The sequence below is a fragment of the Cebus imitator genome, unplaced genomic scaffold (assembly GCF_001604975.1).
Source record: "Cebus imitator isolate Cc_AM_T3 unplaced genomic scaffold, Cebus_imitator-1.0 Scaffold0, whole genome shotgun sequence".
Taxonomy (NCBI): Eukaryota; Metazoa; Chordata; class Mammalia; order Primates; family Cebidae; genus Cebus; species Cebus imitator.
Window position 1 is genome coordinate 2983663 of NW_016107315.1, and position 24612 is coordinate 3008274.

Genomic DNA, 24612 nt, shown 5'->3' on the forward strand with positions numbered 1-24612 from the left:
ATGTACCCCAAAACCTAAAATGCAATAAAATAAATAAATGGGAAAAAAAAAGAAAGATAAATTCCATTTGATTCAGCAATCCCATTGCTGGGTATATATCCAAAGGATTATAAATGGTTGTATTATAAAGACACATGCATACGTATGTTCATTTCAGCACTGTTTATAATAGCAAAGACCTGGAACCAACGCAAATGTCCATCCATGATAGAGTGGACAAAGAAAATGTGGCACATATACACCATGGAATACTATGCAGCCATAAGAAACGATGAGTCCATGTCCTTTGTAGGGACATGGATGAATCTAGAAATCGTCATTCTCAGCAAACTGACACAAGAACAGAAAATCAAACACCGCATGTTCTCATTCATAGGCGGGTGTTGAACAATGAGAACACATGGACACAGGGAGGGGAGCATCACACACTGGGGTCTGTTGGGGGACTAGGGGAGGGACAGCAGGAGGTAGGGAGTTGGGGAGGGATGACATGGGGAGAAATGTCAGATATAGGTGATGGGGATGCAGGCAGCAAACCACATTGCCATGCATGTACCTATGCAACAAACCTGCATATTCTGCACATGTACCCCAGAACCTAATGTGCGATAAAATATTTAAAAAAAATAACTATTTTCATATAAAGTGATTTTACTGCCAGCATTGGTCCAAATCAAATTTCTCCGGCTATGATTACATTAGTCTCCCTCTTGGTCTCCCTGTTTTTGCCTGCATTTCCCACAACCCACGTCAACATGGCTACTACAGTGAACAGGGTAAAACCCAAGTCAGAACGTGTCCGTCTTCTCCTCAGAAATCTTCAATAGTCCTTATTTCACTTAGAGTAAAATCCAAGCATTTACAATGGCCTTCAAACCCCCCCAGTTTTCTAGCACTCCCTTGCCAAGGCCAGACATTTTTTTCTCTGACTTCATGGACTACTTTGTTCTATGTCCTTGCTCACTTTGTTTCAATGATGCTGGTCTCCTTGCTGTTCTCAAGCTCATTCTTCTGCCTAAAGCTTCTGCACTTACTGTGGTTCCCCGTACTTGGAAACTTCTTTTCCAAAATATTAACCTGATTTTTGTCCCAATTCTTTTAGGTCTTTACTCAATTGCCATTTTCTGAGTGTCATTTTGCCTCCTCATTTATCCTATCAAAAATTCCTCTTTTTCCATGTTGTGGCTCCCTTTTCTGCTTTACTTTTATCCTAATACATACAATATATGAATATAAACAATTGAACACATTGCATATTTTACTTACTCATCTTTTTTTTGTCTGCTTCTCCCTCATCCCCCATGATAGGTAGAAATAATGCTCTCTAGCTTCCTAGTATATCCGCAGGACCTCAGAATAGGGCTTATCCCATTGTGTAGTTGGATAAGTGAATATCCTCCCAGCTTTTTTTCTCTGAGGACAAACAGCTCAGGAAGCTCACAGAGTCCAACTTGGCCAAAGAAATGTATCCTTCCTTTATATACAAAAAGCAATAGATTCTGCAGGAGCATGTCACCTACTTTGCTCTGTAGTCTCATTCTAGCACAGGCTCCAGCTCTTGGGCCTATACTATCATGGTTTAGTGCATCTGCTATATATTTCTCTCCATTCTATGTCTTGGGGTGCCGAAATACTTATAGGTTCCATTAAAGGCCCTTGAAAGAAAAGGATATCTTTTCTTATTTAGGTTCAAAACTTAATAGCAACAATCAGGTAGATATTTACTAAAAGTGTTACAATTTTGATTCGAAGAGTCTATAGAAAGCATATTGTGTCTTTCCTGCAGTAGGAGGGGCATAGCAGTTTTAATGATAATTGAGTTCAAGGTAAACAACTGGCAGAATCTATTTCCAAGGGTGTCTGTTCTAAACGTGCTCAGAGGGAAAGCTATTTAGAGTGTTCCTTCTCAGAAAGCAGCAGCCATATCTCTAGATGCCATTAAGAATTTATATATAGACACAATATTCTTCCTTTTCTAACCAATAACTGATTTTTAAAAACTCATAATTGTATATATTTTACATTTGAAATTCTAAATTCCTATTTTTCTCTCATACCATTTAACTTTTTCTAATGAGTCATAATTATTGGACTCCTGGTTCCCATGCACTGCAAAGGATCTATCCAGTTTCAGGGCTACCTTTTGTTTGTGCTATTTCTATATCACTATTTCCTCTGTTCTTTTGTAGTTAATTTCTAGTTACCCTAACAACAGCCACACAGCTTACTCCATGGACAGCAAGTGTACACACATGTCACTCAATTTTCCATTCTCTCTCATGAGTCTCCAGACTTTGTTTTTAAACACCACTTAGCACATTCGTCAAAATATAAATCCTGATATACTGATCCAGACTTTGTTTCTAAATACCATTTAGCACATTCCTCAAAATACAAATCCTGATATGCTGGTTGATTTGCTGACAGGATCCAGTACCTTATGTTCTTCCATTTCCATGTGAAGATTAAAATGTCCAGTTTTTAAAATCTTGCTCTGTCTTGGGATGATCTTTAATAAATCCTGATCTACAGCCAGGCAGATGTTTTACACTGCTTTGTGAAGGTAGAGAAAATAATCCCGTTTATGAAGAAATGCCCCTGGCTCTGACAGAAACACCTCCAGTCACTAGAAGTATGTGCCAGGGAACCAAACCTCAAAGACCCTCAATGATTGTGACTCCAAAGACACCAGTGACAGGCCTTACAGTTAATTTGTTTCTCCAAGTACCGTGTTTTCAGAGAAACACAAATTAGTTAAAATTTCCCCAGCTAAATATATTTTAACAATAACAAAACTTTTAAAAAGAAGTGCAGGAAATGTAGTTAACTTCAGTCTTGTATTTTCTTCAATTTCGTCATATTTTCCTTTATCCCAACTCTGGAAAAGCTTTAGTGGTACTTTGCAAAGTTGGGGTTTAGCCAACTGGATGCTGGGATCACAGTGGAAGTGATTGTGTAAATCACCATCTCTGTGAGCCTGGCTTTGAGGCAGGAGTAGAAATGGGAGAAAGCATAGAATGCCTTAATCTGAATTCAGCTGGATTCTACATGAAGTCTTTTTTGCAACTATAGACTTAATGCTGGAACCCCATCTTGTGAGTTTATAACATGTTATTTGTTCATTTGATAAATGTTACCAACTAACTGCAGGCTTTGTAGCATGTTTGCTTACACAAGTAATATTTGAAGGAAAAGCAATAGAGTGAGGAATTAGTGTGTAATATTATGGCAATTTTCTAGTTTTCACTGTAAGTTGAAAAACTTATTCACAATGGAGTATCATTCTACCACAAGTTACCTATTTTCCTTTTCAGCATCCTGATGATTTCTACTGCCTTGCAATTTTCTAAAAAAGACTAAGCTGGGCATGGTAGCTCAAGCCTGTAATCCCAGCATTTTGGGATGCAGAGGTGCGAGAATCACTTGAGGCCAAGGTTTTGAGACCAGCCTGGGCAACATAGAAAGACATCATCTCTATAAAAAAAAAAAAATTAGCCAGGCATGGTGGCGTGCACCTGTAGTCCAAATAATTCAGCAGGCTGAAGTAGGAGAATCGCTGGAGCCCAGGAAATTGAGGCTGCAGTGAGCCATGATTGTGCCACTGCACTTCAACCAACCTGAGCAACAGAGCAAGATCCTGTCAAAAAAAGAGTAATTAAATGCAGCTATTGCTTTGTTGAAGTAACTAATTTTTCTGGTTATCCCATAACTTGTGGATTTTATCCTGGACCTTGTAAATGTTATGTTGTAGAGAATCTGAATTCTGTTATGTTCTGAAGAAGGTTAGTATTTTTGTTTTAATGGGGAAATAACTTGATTAGACTTAATCTATAATCTCCGTTTCTCCTGTGGTGGGTGAAATTACAGTTTTCTTTTAGACTTAGTTGCTAGCTGCTTTGAGTCCACCTTGGATATGCATGGTTCAGAGGTGAGCCAGTGACATGGGCAGAGTTCATACACAGAATTTGAGATTCTCATTTCCTGCTCTCTTCTCTCCAGAACTCCCTCTAGTGGCCGTACTTGCCCCAGGCTCCATCTCTTGGTTCCTCAGGCTAAAAATACGGCAGGTTTTCTAATAGAGTTTTAGACCCTCTACACTACGCTAGGACTACAGCTCACTTTCAAATCAAAACCACAAAAACGGAAAATTCACCCTATGTTGGTCCTTTTCTCCAACTTTTTACTGCCTTACAATATCTGCCTGGTTTATTCATTTGGCAGAACTGTCAGGTAGTTTTTGGATTTTGCCCAGTGTTAACTGAAGGAGGGCCAGACTGTCAGGGGTTTACTCCACCATACTAGAAATAAAATAAGCACAGTTCTACCTTTAAAACATAGCCAGAATCCAAGCCACCATAGTCTATCATCTGGTCACTGCAAAGTCTTTCTATCTAGTTTCTTTATCCTTAAGTAACTAAGAGTGACATGGCTGCCTGTAATTTGATCCTTTGGTTCCACCTCATTAATTTGGAAATCATTTAGAGATCAAAGGATGAAAGCATGGAGAAATGAGGTCTCTTTCCTGGAAAGTAGCCCCATTGTAGGTTTACCTTCTCTGTAAAGCCTACCCTGACAATCTTATTTAGCATAGCAAATCTCCCTTATACTTTACTTTTTCTATTCCTTAACAGTTATCCCTTCAAATATAATATAATTTCCTAATTTTTATTTACTGTCTCTCCCTATTATGTAAGCGTCGTGAGAACATGAATTTTTGTGTGTTTTATCACTGGAGCCTATAACAGCAAAAGTACATAGCAGGTATAAAAATAAACATTTGGTGCATAAATAAGTGACTTTACTAAACACTATAACTTCTACCTCTGATCTCACTTAACTCTCCACACCTGACAGAGGATTTTTTGATATATCAGAAGTTCAGTCATTCTGCTCTATTTTGTCCTACGTATTATGCTTTAGGCAGAGAGGAAGTCAAATTTCTTGTAAACAATGTGAAACTTTCTAAAGAACCTGATCATTTCTTTCATTGTTTTTATCCAGACTCTGTAGGATGATACATTAAAAATTTTCTACAGCCTAACAGCTAGACTCAGGACATAATGAGAGATGGCATGTACAGAACAGCAGTTTCTGGTCTTATTCTCAGATGAAAAAGGCAGGTTTGATTACAGGTCAAAGTATATATCTAAAGTAAAAGTTTCACCTTGTCATCTCTCAAAAGACTTTTACTTTAATGCTTCCGAGTAAGAACTGATGTGTTGGGCATATATGTAAAAGCATGTCAAGATAGCTTGACCAATAGTATGAAATATTCGTTCTGTCTATATTTTCAATTTTGAGTTATGTAAGAAAATATACTGATGAAAAACTTTTCAGGACAACAGGATTATGAAGTTTCACTTAAGCATCCATTTGTTGGCCTCCTTATCCATAGGTCACAGAAATCATTAGCTTTCTTTGCTGATGTGTGAGAAACAGAAAAGAAGAAAGAACACTAATCTTTAATTTCTCTAGACCCTTGCAATTTTCAGGGAATGTATGTATACTGACAATGACAGACCAGAGAGCAGGGTAGAAAAAGAAAGACAGTGATGTTAAGAGTCACCAGAGACAAGGTACTAGCTCCTCTCTTATTTCTGCTGATACTCACAGAAAATCCTTGTGAAAATGTTGGTTAGTGAGCTGGAGTCTATATCCTGGACCAAGTTAAGACAGGCTAGACGATATCATGGGGTCTTGCGTCAAAGGACTATTAGTGGACTGCTTAAGCTCCTACAGATAAGCTCCAGCTGCATTACATACATAACCTCTTTTGCAGAGGGAAACAAAACTCATTGCTCTCATAAAAAAGTGCTCACTCATCGTTTTAAAATAAAATTTATCTCCAGGGCCCCCCTCACAGAGGCAGATTATCTCATTTGGGTAGAATGCTTAACTCTCAGGTAGAGCCCTCTATTTCAATTATAGAAGCAGCTGATTTTCAAGAAAAAGTTTAAACAAGGGTATCTTGAATTGCTGAATAAATTCCAAGAGAATAAGAATGGGACTTTCGGCCTGGCATGGTGGCTCATGCCCGTAATCCCAGCACTTTGGCCAAGGTGGGCAGATTATGAGGTCAGGAGTTTGAGAACAGCCTGGCCAACATGGTGAAAACCCATCTCTACTAAAAATACAAAAATTAGCTGGGTATGGTGGCGGGCACCTGTAACCCCAGCTACTTGGGAGGCTGAGGCAGGATAATTGCTTGAAACTGGAAGGCGGAGGTTGCAGTGAGCTGAGATCTCACCACTGCACACCAACCTGGGCAAAAGAGCGAAACTGTCTCAAAAAAAAAAAAAAAAAAAAAGGAATGGGACTTTGTAAGCTTGCTCTGCACAACATCCATGCAAATAAAATTGTGTTGGCTAAATAGTGTTTTTATGTGATAATCAAGAAAAGTAAGTTTCTGAGGACAGCTTTGTACCCTCAAGACATAGTAGAAAAAAGCGTGGCATGGAGGAGACTACTTGGGGAAAGTTAGCTGAATGCTGAAATCAATCATCAGAGCCCTGAGGCTTTAGAAGACTGCTAAACTTGTAGAGGTCCAGAGAGAAAGCCAAATACATTAGCAGGCACACCAGTGGTATAGAGAAAATAAGCTAGTTACACAATAGTCCTCTTGTGAATAAGAAAATTCACATAATAGAACAGAGGTCCTGGAAGGCAGCACATGAAGCCAAAGAGGTTTATTCTCAACTTTTAAAGATCTCATGGAGTTTGCCTTGCTAGGTTTTGGTCTTGCTTCAGAGACCTGCCACCCCTTCTTTCTTTTCTATTTCTCCCTTTTGGAATGAAAATGTCTATTCTATTGCCTGTCCCACCATTTTTGAAGCATATAACTTATTTAATTTCATGGGCTCACAGCTGGAGGAGAATTTTTGCCTGAGTAAGAACTGCACTTCAAATTTCACCTACAAGTACATTTAGATTATATTTAGATAAGACTTTGGACTTTAGACTACTGAGTTGACATTGGAACACATAAGACACTGGGGTTCTTGAGATACAATGAATGTATTTTTTATTGAGAAGGACATGAATTTTGGGAGGTCAGTGGGAGAATGATGAGGGACTGAATGTTTGTGTCCTTCCCATATGCTGAAATCCTAGCCTCCAAAGTATTAGGAGGTAGGGTCTTTGGAAGGTAATAACGTCATGAGGGTGGAACCCTCATGAATGGGATCATAACTCTTATAAGAAGAAACATGAGAGAGATTATTTCTCTCTTAGCCATGTAAAAATACAATGAGAAGATGGTCATCTGAAAACCAGGAAGAATGCCCTCACCAGACACCATTTCTGCCAGCACCTTAACCTTGAACTTCCCAGCCTCTCGAACTGTGAGAAATAAATGCTTGCTGTTATGCAGTCTATGATATTCTGTTCTAACAGCCTACGGCACTAATAAATGTCATTTTAAAAACTACTTGCCTAGAAAGGACTCTAATAATTAAACTCTACACATTCCTTTGGTCACGTAAATTTCCTCTCCTTTCAATACATCTAAACAAACCAGGTGTTCTACCAGTTTCATCTTCTCAAAGAAATCTTTTCCAGAGCATTTTAACCCTGTTCAAATATTGACCAGTCAATCCCAAGGTATGCTACTCAGCAGAAATCTTGAGATTTCTTTTCACCATCATCCTGACATATCTATTTTCCTGGATCTCAAGTCTTTTCTGTTTCTTCATTTATTCCTTTACTTTTGGAAGATCACATCCTCCGGCAACTCCCTGAGAAGGAATATTTGAGAAATAAACTTTTAAAAGCTTGGTATGTCTGAAAATGTCTTTATTGTACCTTTACACGGATATGATAGATAGTAAAGAATTCTAGGTTAGAAAAATCCTTCATCAGGATTTTAATTGAACTCCTATCATTTGCTATTGCTGTATAAAAGTTTGATAGTTTTGATTATTGATGCTTTGTATAAAACCTGGGTTTTCTTTTTTTCTCAGTTTTGAAGCCTATAGTATTTGTCATCAGTGATTTAAAATTTTATGCTACATGCCTTGATGTGGATGTATTTTTATCCAGTGTCTGCATACTTAATAAGTTTTTAGAACTGGAAATTTGCATCTTAAAAGTCTAGAAAAAACTTCTTTTTAAATTTTTATTTTTTATTATTTTATTTTTTATTGTATTTTGGGCTCTGGTGTACATGTGCACATCCTGTATCCTGCAGGATTGTTGCAAATATACATACATGCCATGGTGGTTTGCTGTCTCCATCCCCCCTGCCCACCCCCAACTCCGTTGTCTACATCAGGGATTTCTCCTGGTGTTATCCCTCCCCATCCTTTCAGCCCCCCTCCCTGCTATTCCTCCCCTCTCTTCCACACCCCCCGCACCTAGCCCAGTGAGTGTTGTTCTCTGCCCTGTTCCCAAGTGTTCTCATTGTTCATCATCTGCCTATGAGTGAAAACGTGGTGTTTAGCTTTCTGCTGTTGTGTCAGTTTGCTGAGAATGATGGTTTCTAGTTTCATCCATGTCTTTACAAAAGACACGAACTTGTCATTTTTTATGGCTGCCTAGTATTCCATGGTGTACATGTGCCACAGTTTCTTTGTCCAATCTATCAATAGGCATTTGGGTTGGTTCCAGATCTTTGCTATCCAGAACAGCGCTGCAACAAACATACGTGTGCATGTGTCTTTATAACAGAGCAATTTATAATCCTTTGGGTATATACCCAGTAACGGAATTGCTGGGTCAAATGGAATTTCTATTTCTAGATCCTTGAGGAATTGCCACACTGTTTTCCACAATGCTTGAACTAATTTACACTCCCACCAACAGTGTAAAAGTGTTCCTTTATCTCCACATCCTCTTCGGCATCTGTTGTCTCCAGTTTTTTTAATGACCACCATTCTAACTGGCGTGAGATGGTATCTCAATGTGGTTTTGATTTGTATTTCTCTAATGACCAATGATGATGAGCATTTTTTCATATGTTTGTTGACTGCATATATGTCTTCTTTTGAAAAGTGTCTGTTCATATATTTTACCCACTTTTGAGTTGGTTTGTTTTTTCCTTGTAAATCTGCTTTAGTTCTTTGTAGATTCTGGATATTAGTCCTTTGTCAGACAGATAGATAGCAAAAAATTTTCCCATTCTGTTGGTTGTTTGTTCACTCTAATGATTGTTTCTTTTGCTGTGCAGAAGCTCTGGAGTTTAATTAGATCCCATTTGTCTATTTTGGCTCTTGTTGCCATTGCTTTTGGTGTTTTAGTCATAAAGTCCTTGCCTGTGCCTATGTCATGGATGGTGTTGCCTATGTTTTCTTCTATGGTTTTTATGGTGTTAGGTCTTATGTTTAAATCTTTAATCCATTTAGAGTTAATTTTTGTATAAGGTGTAAGGAAAGGGTCCAGTTTCAGCTTCCTGCAGATGGCTAGCTAGTTTTCCCAACATCATTTATTAAACAGGGAATCCTTTCCCCATTGCTTGTTTTGTCAGGTTTGTCAAAGGTCAGATAGTGTAGATGTGTGGCAATGCCTCCGAGGCCTCTGTTCTGTTCCATTGGTCTATACCTGTGTTTTGGCATCAGTACCATGCTGTTTTGATTATTGTAGCCTTGTAGTGTAGTTTCAAGTCAGGTAGCATGATGCCTCCAGCTTTGCTCTTTTTGCTTAGAATTGCCTTGGCTATGAGGGCTCTCTTTTGGTTCCATATGAAGTTTAAGGTGGTTTTTTCCAGTTCTGTGAAGAAGGTCAATGGTAGCTTGATGGGGATAGCGTTGAATCTATACATTACTTTGGGCAGTATGGCCATTTTCATAATATTGATTCTTCCTAACCATGAGCATGGAATGTTTCTCCATCTGTTTGTGTCCTCTCTTATTTCCTTGAGCAGTGATTTGTAGTTCTCCTTGAAAAGGTCCTTCACATCCTTTGTTAGCTGTATTCCTAGGTATTTTATTCGCTTTGTAGCAATTGTAAATGGGAGTTTGCTCATGATTTGGCTCTCCGTCTTTTGGTGTATAGGAATCCTTGTGATTTCTGCACATTGATTTTGTATCCTGAGACTTTGCCAAAGTTGCTTATCAGCTAAGGAGATTCTGAGCTGAGATGATGGGGTCTTCTAAATATACAATCACGTCATCTGCAAATAAGAACAATTTGACTTCTTCCTTTCCTAATTGAATGCCCTTTATTTCTTTTTCTTGCCTAATTACTCTGGCTAGAACTTCCAATACTATATTGAATAGGAGGGTGAGAGAGGACATCCTTGCCTAGTGCCAGTTTTTAAAGGGAATGCTTCTAGTTTTTGTCCATTTAGTGTGATAATGTCTGTGGCTTTGTCATAAATAGCTTTTATTAGTTTGAGATACATTCCGTCGATACCTAGTTTATTGAGTTTTTAGCATAAAGGGCTGTTGAATTTTGTCGAAGGCCTTCTCTGCATCTATTGAGATAATTGTGTGGTTTTTGTCTTTGGTTCTATTTATGCCGTGGATTACGTTTATAGATTTGTGTATGCTGAACCAGCCTTGCATCCCCGGGATGAAGCCTACTTGCTTGTGGTGGATAAGCTTTTCGACGTGCTGTTGTATTTGGTTTGCCTGTTATTATATTGAAGATTTTTGCATCAATGTTCATCATGAATATTGGCCTGTGGTTTTCTTTTTTAATTGTGTCTCTGCCAGGTTTTGGTATCAGGATGATATTGGTTTCACAGAAAGAGTTAGGGAGGATTCCCTCTTTTTTTTGTATTGTTTGGAATAGTTTCAACAGGAATGGTCCCAGTTCTTCTTTGTATGTATGGTAGAATTCAGCTGTGAAACCATCAGGACCTGGACTTTTTTTGGTTAGTAGGCTACTAACTGCTGCCTCAACTTCAGACCTTGTTATTGGTCCATTCAGGGTTTCAACTTCTTCCTGGCTTAGTCTTAGGAGTGTGCAAGTGTCCAGGAATTTATCCATTTCTTCAAGATTTACTGGTTTAGGTGTATGGAGCTGTTTGTAGTAATCTCTGATGGTAGTTTGTATTTCCGAGGAATTGGTGGTGATCTCCCCTTTATCGTTTTTTATTGCATCTATTTGATTCTTCTCTCTTTTCGTTTTTTATTAGTCTAGCTAGTGGTCTATTTTGTTGATCTTTTCAAAACACCAGCTCCTGTATTTATTTTTTGAAGGGTTTTTTGTGTGTCTGTCTCCTTCAGTTATGCTCTGATCTTAGTTATTTCCTGTCTTCTGCTTGCTTTTGAGTTTTTAAAATCTTGCTCCTCTAGCTCTTTCAATTTTGATGATAAGGTGTTGATTTTAGATCTTTCCTTGTGTCTCATGTGGGCCTTTGTTGCTATAAATTTTCCTTTAGACACTGCTTTAAATGTGTCCCAGAGATTCTGGTACACTGTGTCTTCATTCTCATTGGTTTCTAAGAACATCTTTATTTTTGCCTTCATTTCCCTGTTTATCCATTCGTCATTCAGGAGCAAGTTGTTCAGTTTCCATGTGATTATGCAGTTTTGAGTGTTTTTCTTAATCCTGAGTTCTAATTTGATTGTGCTATGGTCTGAGAGACTGTTTGTTATGATTTCTGTTTTTTTGCATTTGCAAGGAGTAATTTACTTCCAATTATGTGGTCAATTTTAGAATAAGTGTGATGTGGTGCTGAGAAGAATGTGTATTCTATGGATTTGGGGTGGAGTGTTCTGTAAATGTCTATTAGGTCTGCTTGGTCCAGATCTGTGTTCAAGTCCTGGATATCCTTGTTGACTTTCTGTCTTATTGATCTGTCTAATATTGACAGTGGAGTGTTAACAGTCTCCCACTATGATTGTGCAGGAGTCTAAGTCTCTTTGTAGTTGTTAAGAACTTGCCCTATGTATCTGGGTGCTCCTGCTTTGGGTGCATATATAGTTAAGATAGCTCTTCTTGTTGCATTGATCCTTTTACCATTATGTAATGCCATTCTTTGTCTCTTTTGATCTTTGTTGGTTTAATGTCCATTTTATCAGAGATTAGGATTGCTACCCCTGCTTTTTTTTTCTGCTTTCCATTTGCTTCATAGATCTTCTTCCATCCCTTTGAGTCTATGTGAGTCTTTGCAGGTGAGATGGGTCTCCGAATACAGCACACCATTGGGTCTTGACTGTTCATCCAGTTTGCCAGTCTGTGTCTTTTGATTGGGGAATTTAGGCCATTTAGGCCATTTACATTCAACGTTAATATTGTTATGTTTGAATTTGATCCTGCCATTTTGAGAAAAAACTTCTTAAATGATTTCATTGACAATATCCTTTATATCCTTTGTTGTCAACCTCTAAACTATTATTCAAGGCTAGATCTCCTACACTGTTTCTCCAATTACCTAGTTTTTTGCATTGTTTTGTTCCATTTTCTGCTATATTTATTCAATTTACCTACTAACTCTTAAACTGAAATTTTCATTTCAACCACCACATGTATTCATATCGAAGAGCTCTTTTTTGTTGTTCTCTGCATGGTCCATTGTATGTATGACAGACATTCTATTCTTTATTTGTGAATGTAGAATTGAGTTATCTGATGTCATTTCCTTTCAGGTTGAAGAGGCTTCCTTTAGTGTTTCTTGTAAGAGAGGACTGCTAGAAATACAATCACTATACCATCCCTCTTTTTTAATTGTGATAAAATATACATAACATAAAATTCACCATCAAATCGTTTTTAAGTATGTGGGTCAGTAGTGTTAAACAAATTCACATTATTGTGCACTGAATCTCCAGAACTCTTTTCTAAGAGGAACTCTTTTCATCTTAGAAAAGTGAATATCCATACCCATTAAACAACAATTTTTCTTTCCCCTTCCCCTCCCTCAAACCCTGGCAACCATAGCAACCACCATTCTCCCTCCCTCAAACCGTGGCAACCATAGCAACCACCATTTTTTTTATTGAGGGGTGGGGTGGGGTGGGGACAGGGCTTTGCTCTGTCATCCAGGCTGGAGTGCAGTGGTGCAATCTCAACTAATTGTAATCTCCAACTCCCAAGTACAAGCAATTTTCCTGTTTCAGCCTCCTGAGTGGCTGGGATTACAGGCATGTGCCACCACATCTGGCTGTGTGTGTGTGTGTGTGTGTGTGTGTGTGTGTGTGTGTGTGTGTGTTATCAGTAGAGATGGGTTTTTGCCATGTTGGCCAGGCTGGTCTTGAACTCCTGACCTCAACTGATTACAGGGGTAAGCCACTGCACCTGGACTTTTTTTTTTTAAAAAAAGATAATGAATTTTATTTTGTAAATGACCTTTTTATTTTGGAATAATTTTAGATTTATGGAACATTTGCAAAGACAGTACAGACAGTCCCCATATGATAATGAATTTTTTTTACACAGTCATTACTTCAAGTCCCAGTTCTGCCATTTATCCACTTTGTGTCCTTGGACCAGTTATTTAAACATTCATATTCTTAGATGTGGCTTCCTTGATTGTAATATGGCACAATAACACTTGCTTTAGAGGATTGTAGGAAGGAAAAAAATGACAGAATGTGTGTAGAGTGCTTGCATATGTTTAAGCTACCTAATAAACGTACATATTTATGTGATATTTATTACATACCTAATAAACATTTTTATTTTTATCATATATATATTTTTATGAATAGATATTTTAAAATAAAAATATTTGTTTTATATCATATTTTTATAAAACATACTTTTAAAAAATAACAAAAATGTTACAATAACTTTAAATGGCCAATGTCTACTATTAATAACTACACACATGTACTCCTCTCTCCCTCTCTCTCTCTCACAGAGAGAAGTAATAGTAAGTCACAGACTTGTGACTCTAGGTCAAATGCAGTTGCTCTTTTTTTTTCATGTTTCTTCAACTTTCATTTTAAGTTTTGGGGTACATATGTAGGATGTGCAGGTCTGTTACATAAGTAAATGTGTGCTATAGTGGTTTGGTGCACAGATCATCCCATCACTTGGGTATTAAGCGCACCATTCATGAGCTATTATTCCTGATGCTCTCCCTACCCCAACCCTGACAAGTCCTAGTGTGTGTTGTTCTCCCCAATGTGTTCAAGGGTTCTTATCATTCAGCTCCCACTTATAAGTGAGAACATTTGATGTTTGGTTTTCTGTTCCTGCGTTAGTTTGCTGAGGATAACAGCTACCAGTTCCATCCATGTCCCTTCAAAGGACATGATTTCATTTCTTTTTATGGCTACATATATATCCCATGCTGCATATGTATCACACTTTCTTTATCCAGCTATCACTGATGGGCATTTGGGTTGATTCCATGTCTTTGCTATTGTGAATAGTGCTGCAGTGAACATACATGTGCATGTATCTTTACAATAGGATGATTTATATTCCTTTGGGTATATACCCAGTAATGGGGTTGCTGGGTCAAATTGTATTTCTGCTTCTATATCTTCAAGGAATTGCCACACTGTCTTCCACAATGGTTGAACTAATTTGCTCCCACCAACAGTGTGAAGTGTTCCTTTTTCTCCAAAACCTTGCCAGCATCTACTGTTGACTCTTTAATGATCACCATTCTGAGTGGCATGAGACAGTATCTCCTTGCAGTTTTGATTTGGCATTTCTCTAATGATCAGAGATGATGACTTTTTTTCATATGTTTGTAGGCTGCATGTATCTCTTCTTATGAAAAGTGTCAGTTTCTGTCTTTTGCCCACAATAGGGTTGCTTTTTTCTTGTAAGTTTAAGTTCTTTGTAGACTGAATATTAGATCTTTGTCAGATGGACAGATTGCAAAAACTTTCTCCAATTTTGTAGGCTGTTCATTCTGATGATAGTTTCTTTTGCTGTGTGGAAGCTCTTGGGTTTAATTAGATGACTTCTGTCAATTTTTGCTTTTGTTGCAAAGGCTTCTGGCGTTTTCATCATGAAATCTTTGCCCATGCCTATGTCCTGAATGGCATTGTCTAGATTTTCTTCTAGGGTTTTTATAGTGTTGGGTTTTGCATTTAAGTCTTTAAGCCATCTTGAGTTAATTTTTGTATATGGTATAAGGAAGGGGTCTAGTCTCAATTTTCTGCATATTGAAGCCAGTTCTCCTAGTACCACTTGTTAAATAGGGAATCTTTCCCCCATTGCTTGTTTTTGTCAGATTTGTCAAAGATCAAACGATTATAGGTGTGTGGTCTTATTTCTGAGCTCTCTATTGTGTTCCATGGGTCTGTGCATCTGTTTCTATACTAATACTATGCTGTTTTGGCTTCTGTAGCCTTGTAGTATAGTTTGAAGTCTGGTAGCATGATGTCTCCAGCTCTGTTCTTTTGCTTAGGACTGTCTTCACTATTCGGGCTCTTTCTTGGTTCCATATGAATTTTAAAATAGTTTCTTCTGGCCAGGTGTGGTGGCTCACATCTGTAATTCCAGGACTTTGGGAGGCTGAGGTGGGCAGTTCACCTGAGCTCAGGAGTTCAAAACCATCCAGGCCAACATGGTGAAATCTCATCTCTACTTAAAACACAAAAAGTTAGCTGGATGAGGTGGTGTGCGCATGTAGTCCCACTTACTTGGTAGGCTGAGGCAGGAGAATTGCTTGAGCCTGGGAGGCAGAGGTTGCAGAGAGCCATGATTGTGCCATTGCACTCTAGCCTGGGTGTCACAGCAAGACCTTGTCTCAAAAAATGTACAAAATAAAATAAGATTAAATAGTGTCTTCCAATTCTGTGAAGAATGGCAATGACAGTTTAATGGGAGTAGCACTGAATCTATAAATTACTTTGGTCAGCATGGACATTTCATGATATTGATTCTTCCTATCCATGAGCATGGAATGTTTTCCATTTGTTTGTCCCCTGTCTGATTTCCTTGAGCAGTGGGGCAACCACCATTCTACTTTCTGGTTCTATGAATCAGATTACCCTAGGTACCTTATATAAGCAGAATCATATAGCATTTGTATTTTTGTAATTGGCTGCTTTCACTCAGCATAATGTCCTCAAGGTTCATCCATATTGTAGCATGTGTCAGAATTTCCCTCCTTTTTAACATTGAATAGATTTCATTGTATGTATGTATATACGTGTGTGCAGTATGTATATACTGTATATACACATGTATATACAGTAGATATGTATATATACACACAAATATCACACATATATGTATATTTATATGTATATATATACACGCATGTGTCTTTTTCTTTTCTTTTTTTTTTTTTTTTTGAGATGGAGTTGCCAGGGCTGGAGTGCAATGGTGCAATCTTGGCTCACTGCAACTTTTGCCTCCCAGGTTCCAGCAATTCTCCTACCTCAGCCTCCTGAGTAGATGAGATTACAGGTGCCCACTACCACACCTGGCTAATTTTTATATTTTCAGTAGAGATGGGGTTTCACCATGTTGGCCAGGCTGTTCTTGAATTCCTGATTTCAGGTGATCCACCTGCCTCGGCCTCCCAAAGTGCTGGGATTACAGGCATGAGCCACTGTGCCTGGCCAATAATTCTTTATATATATTATGAATACTAGATTCTTATATATCAAATATATTATTTACATATATTTTTTCCAATTTTGTGTTGTGTTTTTTCATTTTCTTGATTGTTCAATAAATTTCAACTTTGATGAAATCCAACTTATCTTTTGTTGTTGTTGCTTATGTTTGATATCATATCTAAGACTCTTTCACCAGATCTATATGAGGAGGAGTCCATGAGGAGGATTCAAATAGAGGAGTAATGAAGAATTATTCCTTTGTTTATTTCTAAGCATTTTATAGCTTTCACTCCTTACATTCAGATATTTGATTCATTTTGAGTTAATTTTGTATTTGGTGTGAGGTAAGGGGTACCATAATTTTTTTTAAAAACTTTATTTGATGGGGCGTCATTATGTTGACCAGGCTGATCTCAAACTCCTGGCCTCAAACAATTCACGCACCTCTGCCTCCCAAAGTACTAGGATTACAGGTGAGTCACTATACCCAGTCCATCCATTTTTGTAGGCTGAAATGCAATGGTGTGATGTCAGCTCACTGCAACCTTCACTTTCTAGGCTCAAGCGGTTCTCCTGTGTCAACTTCATAAGTAGCTAGAACTATAGGTTCCACCGCACCTGGCACCTTCATTTTTTAAAAAAACTTTCATTATTTTTTTATAGACATGGGGTTTTGTCATGTTGCCCAGGCTGGTCTCAAACTCCTTAGCTCAAGTGATCCACCTACCTCGGCCTCCCAAAGTGCGGGATTACAGGCGTCAGTCACCAAGCCTGGCCCACCTTCATTTTTGTAGGTAACAGTTTTACTGGCTATAGGATTCTTTGTTGACAGTTCTTTTCTTTCAGCCTGTGGTATATAATCATTATACTTCCTTATGTTTTCCATTGCTTCTCATAAGACATCAGGCATTAGTTGTATTGTTCTCCTGCACATGATAAGTCATTTTTCTCTTGCTGTTTTGAAGAATTTCTGGTTTTGGCTTTTGAGAGTTTATGATGTGTTTAGGTATTGACACTTTTGTATTTATCCTACTTGAGGATCACTGAATTTCTTGGATATATAATATTTTTCAACAAACTTGAGAAGTTTTCAGTTATTATTTCTGAAAATATTTGTTAAACCCCTTTGTCTCTCCTTTTTCTGGTCCTAGATTCCTACATTTGTCCTCCTAGGCCTATGAAGCCGTCTCTAGCTTTTGTTTTATGATCAAATATTTACTGAGCTCTTTGTGTATTCAAGGGACTGTGAGCAGTCAGGCCCTGAAGTCTATTGTTAACACATTTTCCTAGCTCTAATGGCCTCTCCTATTTTTCGACACACATATATTGCTGTCCTTACTGTTTATGACTCCTGCTTTGCTTTTGCTGCTTCTCATGTTTGAGTATCTTCTCTTCTTGAACTTACAATAAAATTCAAAATTCTTCAATGGCCATAGGGACTTACTTAATCTAGGTCCTGCGTATCAAATTGCCTTTGGGACATCCTAGCCTTCTCTCATTTACAACATTCCAGCTACACTGACTTCCTCTATGTTCTCTGTATGTATCAAGTTTTTCCCTGCCTCTAGACCTTCTTCTGCCTAGTTCACATTATCCACTCTTTTTGCTTACTCATACTTTAGGGCTTAGCTTGAACACCAGAACAACATTCCCTCGCTCCAATCCACATGAGGTCTTCACAGAACCCTTGAGAATTTTCCTTTATAGCACTTATCATAATTGGTAATCTACATACTTATTTATGTGATAAGGTATTTAATGTTGGTCTTTCTACTAGCCCACGAAACTCCAGGAAGATAAGAAAATACGTCTCTTTCTCACCTCATTATCCCTGGCATCTATCACAATACCTGGTAGATATTTAATAAATATTTGTTGAACAAGTGATTTAATACCCCATCTGTCCTGGCCACTCATTAACTCAGCTTTTATTTTCTTCATAGGTCCTGTCTGGCTTTTTTGTCCCTTAATGAGTCTTTTTCTTCCCTGACTTCTCATTGTGCTTAAAGTCTGGCCACATGTCAACAAGGCATCTTCCTCTTTGACTTTTCAACTCAGCTTGTTTGATACTTAAATACAGGAATATGTTTCCCATCTTTTGGGACTTCCTGTTAGACCTCCTCAGGGACAGGGGTATTTCTTTTTAATCTCTAGATTCCTAGCAGCTATTGAAGAGGCCCACAAAAGAGAATTTCAGTAAATACTTGTTAAATTATTAAATTAAATGAAAATTTCTTCATTTACAGGTGATTGATTGGTACTTATTTGAGAGATGTACTTACTTAATGTTCCAATATCCCAGGTTCTGTGCTTAGTACTAGGAAGAAAACAGTACAAACAACACACAAGGAAGTTCCCATTCTAGTAGGAGAAATCTTTATGCATATACACAATTATAATACGGTATCTAGTAATGGGATATAGTTAGGAATAGTGTGTCTTAATGGGCACAATGAAGACCTAGGGCTTGATTCTACCCATGAATATCGAAGGAGGTTTTTCATAAAGTTGAATTTTAAAGAATAGACAGGAGTTTATCAAATCAAAAAGGGTAGGGAAGAATGAAAGAGCAAGGCATGTTTTGGGAAAGACAAATTAGTCACTGGGATAAAGTAAGATGCATAAAACAAGGTTGGAGAAATAGGCAGAATCACATGCCGGGTCAGGCCTTTTATGCCATGCTAAGTAGCAAGTGCTTTGGGATAAGTGGGAACTGCCTCTAACAGTTTGCATTTTTTAAAAAAGTATGATGGTGGTATAGATAGGAACGTAGGGTGAGAAGACAGTAGATTCTGGAAGTCTGTGTTTGAGGAGAAAAGTGAAGGACCTGGAGGTACAGTGGAGATGGAGTGAGAGTGGTAATTGATAATTAGGAAGTAGAAGTTGTCAGGACACAGTGCTCAATGCAGAGAAGAAGGAGAAAGTATAAAAACGGATGTGAAACCTGAAGCTCAGGGAAAAGGTCTTAGTTGCAGATATTTAGATTTCATGGCTAAATATTTACGATACTGTTCTGAATGATAAAATGTCAAAAAAGCTAGTCAGAGCTACAAAGACTCTGCCAGCTGCTGCTTCCCTCCTTGTAGATCGTTTAATACTCACCAGTCAACATATATCAGGATGCACTATGTAGGTTTGCAATATATCATTCATTTTAGCCCTTCTAGGTATGCCTGTGGAATCAGCAAGGAGACTTTAAGTGGAGGAATATCTGCTCTTCCTTTTAACGTGCTCCCCCTGCTCACAAGCACTCCTTGGCATGAGATGAGAATGTCTTAGCAATACTGAATACTAGACTAGCACCATTTAATTTGGAGATTAGACCAGCAATGTTTGATTAGAAAGACAGTCACTCTAGGAGATGTTTTGATGAGAAAACACAGTGAAACCAATTGCTCTGTGTCAATACTCTGCACACATGATATAATACATCCCTAACCTTTAGTGATATCTGATAACTGCTTCGAGAAAGTAATATATATCCTGGTAGTATAGTGATTAGGGAAAAAAAGAAAAAGAAGAAAGTAATACATGACAATTTAATACCTAATCATAATAAAAGCAGAATTCTCTGGTGATTCAATGACCTAAAATTTTTGAGGGTTTATATAACTACATAAATCCTAATAGAAAGAAGAAAAAACATTTATCAATTGTAGATCTAGATTTAAAAAAGTATCAATTTTAGATCTAGATCTAAAATTCTTCTTATTAGTTTACTCTTTAAAGAAAGTAGACATTTTAAACTAAAAAACTTATAGCTTTCTTGTTCTCTTTAATGTCTAGGAATTTTTTAATGTCCTAAGCATTTTCAGAAACTGTACAAACAAAATGTTTTTTACACTTCTTTTAAAATGCTTTATAGTTTTTTGAGGCTAAAGTGTAAAGACAAAATAGTTGGTGAACTGGTGATCTCCCGACAGATTACAAACCAGATCAGTGAGGTGGTTATGCTGTGGCTGGATCTTCCCTATTCAGCAAGCCTGATAAATGTGTACTGGGCACCGGTACTGTGTTGGGTGCTGGGATTATGGAGGGAGAACACAGTCCCTGCACTCAAAGATGACAAAGCAGTATGCTCTGGTTTTCAAAGTACAACCCACAGACTTTCAGTGGTCCCACACACTGGGTGGGTGTAGGAAGATAGTGACATTCCTGTTATCTTTCCTCCCCCCTCAATAATGCAATAGTTTTATGTTTCATATATGTGACTTTCTCATAAAATTTAGCTTGAGGAAAGGATTTTTACACACACATACACACACACTTGTACACACACACACATACAAATAAAGTTTACAAACCACCTCTGGCAAGTAGGAAAGTAAGAGCAGCCAGAATCTATGTTCACACAGCCCTGGGCTGTAATCTTGTCTACGTGCAACAGTTTTAGCTGTCATCAATACCACTACTACCTTCTCTACAATAACTTTCCCAAAGGCACATACTAGGAGCTATTGGTGATAAGAAAAATCCACATGTGCATCATTTTATTCCTATGCCAAAGTAACGCATAGTGTATTAATATTTTTGTCAAGATCAGAGGCACTGTGGGGCATGCAAATTAACTGTTTTTCTTTTGCATTCTGTTGTAACTTCTATTTTTAATTTTCCCACATGGAATGTATAATCGAAAAGTGAAAAAGCTGCTTTCAAATTGTAAGTATTAAAATAAAGCAAGTAAAAGCCATAAAACACTCCTAACACAAGAAGTTCCCAAGCAATATAAAAGAAACCCAACATTTATTTTCTTTCTGCCCCAATTAGAAGATTACCACAGAAAAATATCTGGACTCTAAAATTCCATGTTGGCTGCAAAAATCATCCAGCATTATCAGAGCCTTGCTGACCTCTACAGGAAGGTACGCCTAGAGTCTCCTTAATTATTCCCCTCCTCTAGAAAGGAGAAAGCACTGCTGAAGTTGCTTATGCTTAAGAGCTTTACTGTTCTGCCAAGATACATAGCCTACTCCATGTTAGCCCCTTCTGTTGTTGCCTCTCTTCCAATCCAAGGCAAAGAGACAAGACAAAGGCAGCCCAGCCTTCCCTTCTGCCTAGAAGATGCTCTCCTGTCATGGGCTGCCCAGACAAGACACCATCAGCCCCTTTCTCTGCAAACCTTCTCTTCCACATGCAGCAAGTCAAGGCCCAGGACTTTCTGCACTCTGGAGCAGGGTGTCTCTGCTGCATTTGCTTGGGTCTATGTTTTTCCTATGCCTTTTCTGTGGCATTAAAGAAATGTTTCCTTTTCTCTCTGTGAGGTGGTGATAACCAAGACTCGATTTTGAGCTTCTATGTGGAAAAAGGCATAAAAAAGGGGGCCACCCATTCATTGTATGGTTTAGATGACTTAAGGGCACACTGGGAAATGGGGCCAAACTCTTAGCTAATGAGATGAAGTTACTTTATCTTATTTTGCCTCCTCTGTGCATCTACCTTCTCTGACAGCCAGAGATGCCTATGATCCATATCATCCTAACATAGAATCACACTCACCAGAATTTCTAGTGACTCTCACCTGATCTGCTTGCCTTCCCTCATGTCATATAAGGAAAAGAAGACATCAGTATCTTCCCCAATAGTATTGTAAGTGAAACTCTTCAGGCTGAGGAAGAAGTGATGTGGCACTGGCATCCGACAGGTTTCCCCATGACGTGGGCGCATTGTATCTACCTAATGAGGAAGAAAAAAAACCCAGTGATTTCTATTTTAGTTATTTTCGATATTGATCATTAAAAGGTGGAAACTAAATTACAAACTCTTTTCACACTACTGAAGGAGACTTTGAGAAACTCAAGATGTTTTCTCTGCTTGTATGTGATGCTGCATTAACAGACTTGGGTTGAGTGGGGCAAGCAAGGAGCTGGGAGTAAACAGGGACAGTAATTCCAACTTACAAGCGAATTAAAAATCTCCACCAGGTGAGACAAACATCTTAATTCTCCAAGAAACCAAGTTCTTTCTTTTTTTTTTTTTTGAGACAGAGTCTCACTCTGCTACCTAGGCTGGAGTGCAGTGGCGTGATCTCAGCTCACTGTAACCTCTGGCTCTGGGTTCAAGCAATTCTCCTCCCTCGGTCTCCCAAGTAGCTGGGATTACAGCACCTATCACCATGCCCAGCTACATTTTTGTATTTTTAGTAGAGATGGGGTTTTACCATGTTGGCCAGGCTGGTCTCATACTCCTGACCTCAGGTGATCTGCCCACCTTGGCCTCCCAAAGTGCTGGGATTACAGACATTAGCCACCATGCCCGGCCCAGGAAACGATTGTCACTCATTTTTAAGAAATGCCATCATGACCCCAATGCACTTGGTTTACACTGTTACCAGGTAATAGTTACCATTCTAAATAACATTTTTATTTTCTTCCAGACTGACTCTTTTTAGTCTCAGTCTGCTTTAACTGTGCTTATGCAAATTTGCATAGTAGAAGTACAGTCTGGCCAAATCTGTTTAGAGGTCAAGGCTCCTCAGATAAAGACACCACACAGTCAAGAAGTAAGTGGCGTCTGTCATTTCCTGGTGTATTCATATGTCGTAATCTCTTAAAAGAAAAAGTTGAGAGGAAAGACCGGAAGACCCAGGAAAGCTGCTTACCTGGGATGTGCTTTGCTGTACACTCTGCCGGCTAGATAAATGCTATGGAAAGAAGGAAAGAAAAATAAACTCTACAGGGAAAGAAATTAAACTTTATTAAGAACTTTCTATATGCTGGGAAGTCTGCTATGCCTTTTATATTCATGATCTCATTTGATTCTAATAACTTTGTAAAATAAGTGTTATTCACATTTGGTGGAGACAATTAAGGCTTAGAGTAAGATAGTGATTTGCTGAAGGTCAGATAGCAAGAAAGTGGTAAAGTCCAGATTCAAACCTGAGCCCTTCCAGATCTGACTAACAGACAAGCCACAAATGGGTGCCTGCTACTAGATTTCTGCTTTGCCACTGTCCTTTCCACATACTATACCACTTTCTGAGCTGCCTGATCCAGCCTCTTCAGACTTTCCACACTGATGCCTTTTAACAATAAAGGGCTCCCTCCTAAACACCTCTCCATGCTGTTCCTTTGCTGCTGGCTGGCTGAAATTAGAAGAAGCAGGTTCTAGTTCAAGCTATCCCACTCAAAGATTGTGAAATTTCAAATAAATTACTTAGTCTCTCTAAGAGATATTCTCCTGAATATAAAATTCAGATTAAGAGTCTGTATTATCTTTGTTACAAAGTTATTGTAAGGCTCAAATTACATAATGAGCATCAGTATGATACAGAAGTTAGGGACCTGAGTGCAGAAATGAGGATACCAGATTTTTGAATTTTTAAAAAATGTTTAAATTAATACATATTTTGAAATTTTTGTGAAGTATATGTGATATTTTGATACATGCATACAATGTATAATTATCAAATCAGGATATGAAGTATAGTAATTGCCTCAAACATTTATCATTTCTTTCTGTTGGGAACATTTCAAATCTTCTCTTCTAGCTACTCTGAAATGTACAATAAATTACTGTTAACTACACTTACCCTACTGTGCTATCAAACATTAGAACTTATTCCTTCTAGCTATATGTTGTATTCACTGACCAACCTCTCTTCAACCCCATCATTCTCAACCTTTGGTAACCATTATTCTATTCTCTATCTCCAAGTTATATGAGTTTTTTAGTAGAATCTTTAGGTTTTTCTATATATAATATTATGTCATTTACAAAGATGAACAATTTGACTTCCTCCTTTCCAATTTAGATGCCTTTTATTTCTTTCTTCTGCTTGCTTGTTCTGGCTGGGATTTCAAGTACTATGTTGAATAGGAGAATTAAAAGTGGCCATCTTTTTCTTGTTCCAGTCTTAGGGGAAAGTATTTCAGCTTTTCCCCATTCAGTGTGATGTCAGCTCTGGGTGTGTCATGCATAGCATTTATGTTAAGGTATTGTCCCTTTATGCCTAATTGTTTAGAGTTTTTTAACAAGAAAAGATGTTAAATTTTATCAAATGCTTTTCCTGTGCCTATTAAAATGATGATATGGTTTTTGTCTTTAATTCTGTCAATGTAATGTATCACGCTGATTGATTTGCACATGTTGAACCATGCTTGCATCACTGGGATAAATCCCCTTGATTATGGTTTATAATCTTTTTGACATGTGGCTGAGGATTTTTGTGTCTGTGTTGTATTTATCAAGGATACTGGCC

The 24612-nt window shown here is 38.0% G+C and overlaps 1 protein-coding gene across 7 annotated transcripts in view; it reads right to left on the reverse strand.

Annotated features, from left to right (window-relative positions):
• The window catches only part of DOCK3 (dedicator of cytokinesis 3), a 682827-nt gene that overhangs the window by 235602 nt on the left and 422613 nt on the right, over positions 1–24612 (reverse strand). For all 7 annotated transcript variants that reach the window (XM_017497238.2, XM_017497162.2, XM_017497072.2 and 4 more), the window contains 2 exons: positions 23014–23055; positions 21934–22088 (listed from right to left, as the gene is read on the reverse strand). In XM_017497238.2, coding sequence (XP_017352727.1) covers positions 21934–22088; positions 23014–23055 — 197 coding nt within the window. The remainder of the gene's footprint in view (positions 1–21933; positions 22089–23013; positions 23056–24612) is intronic.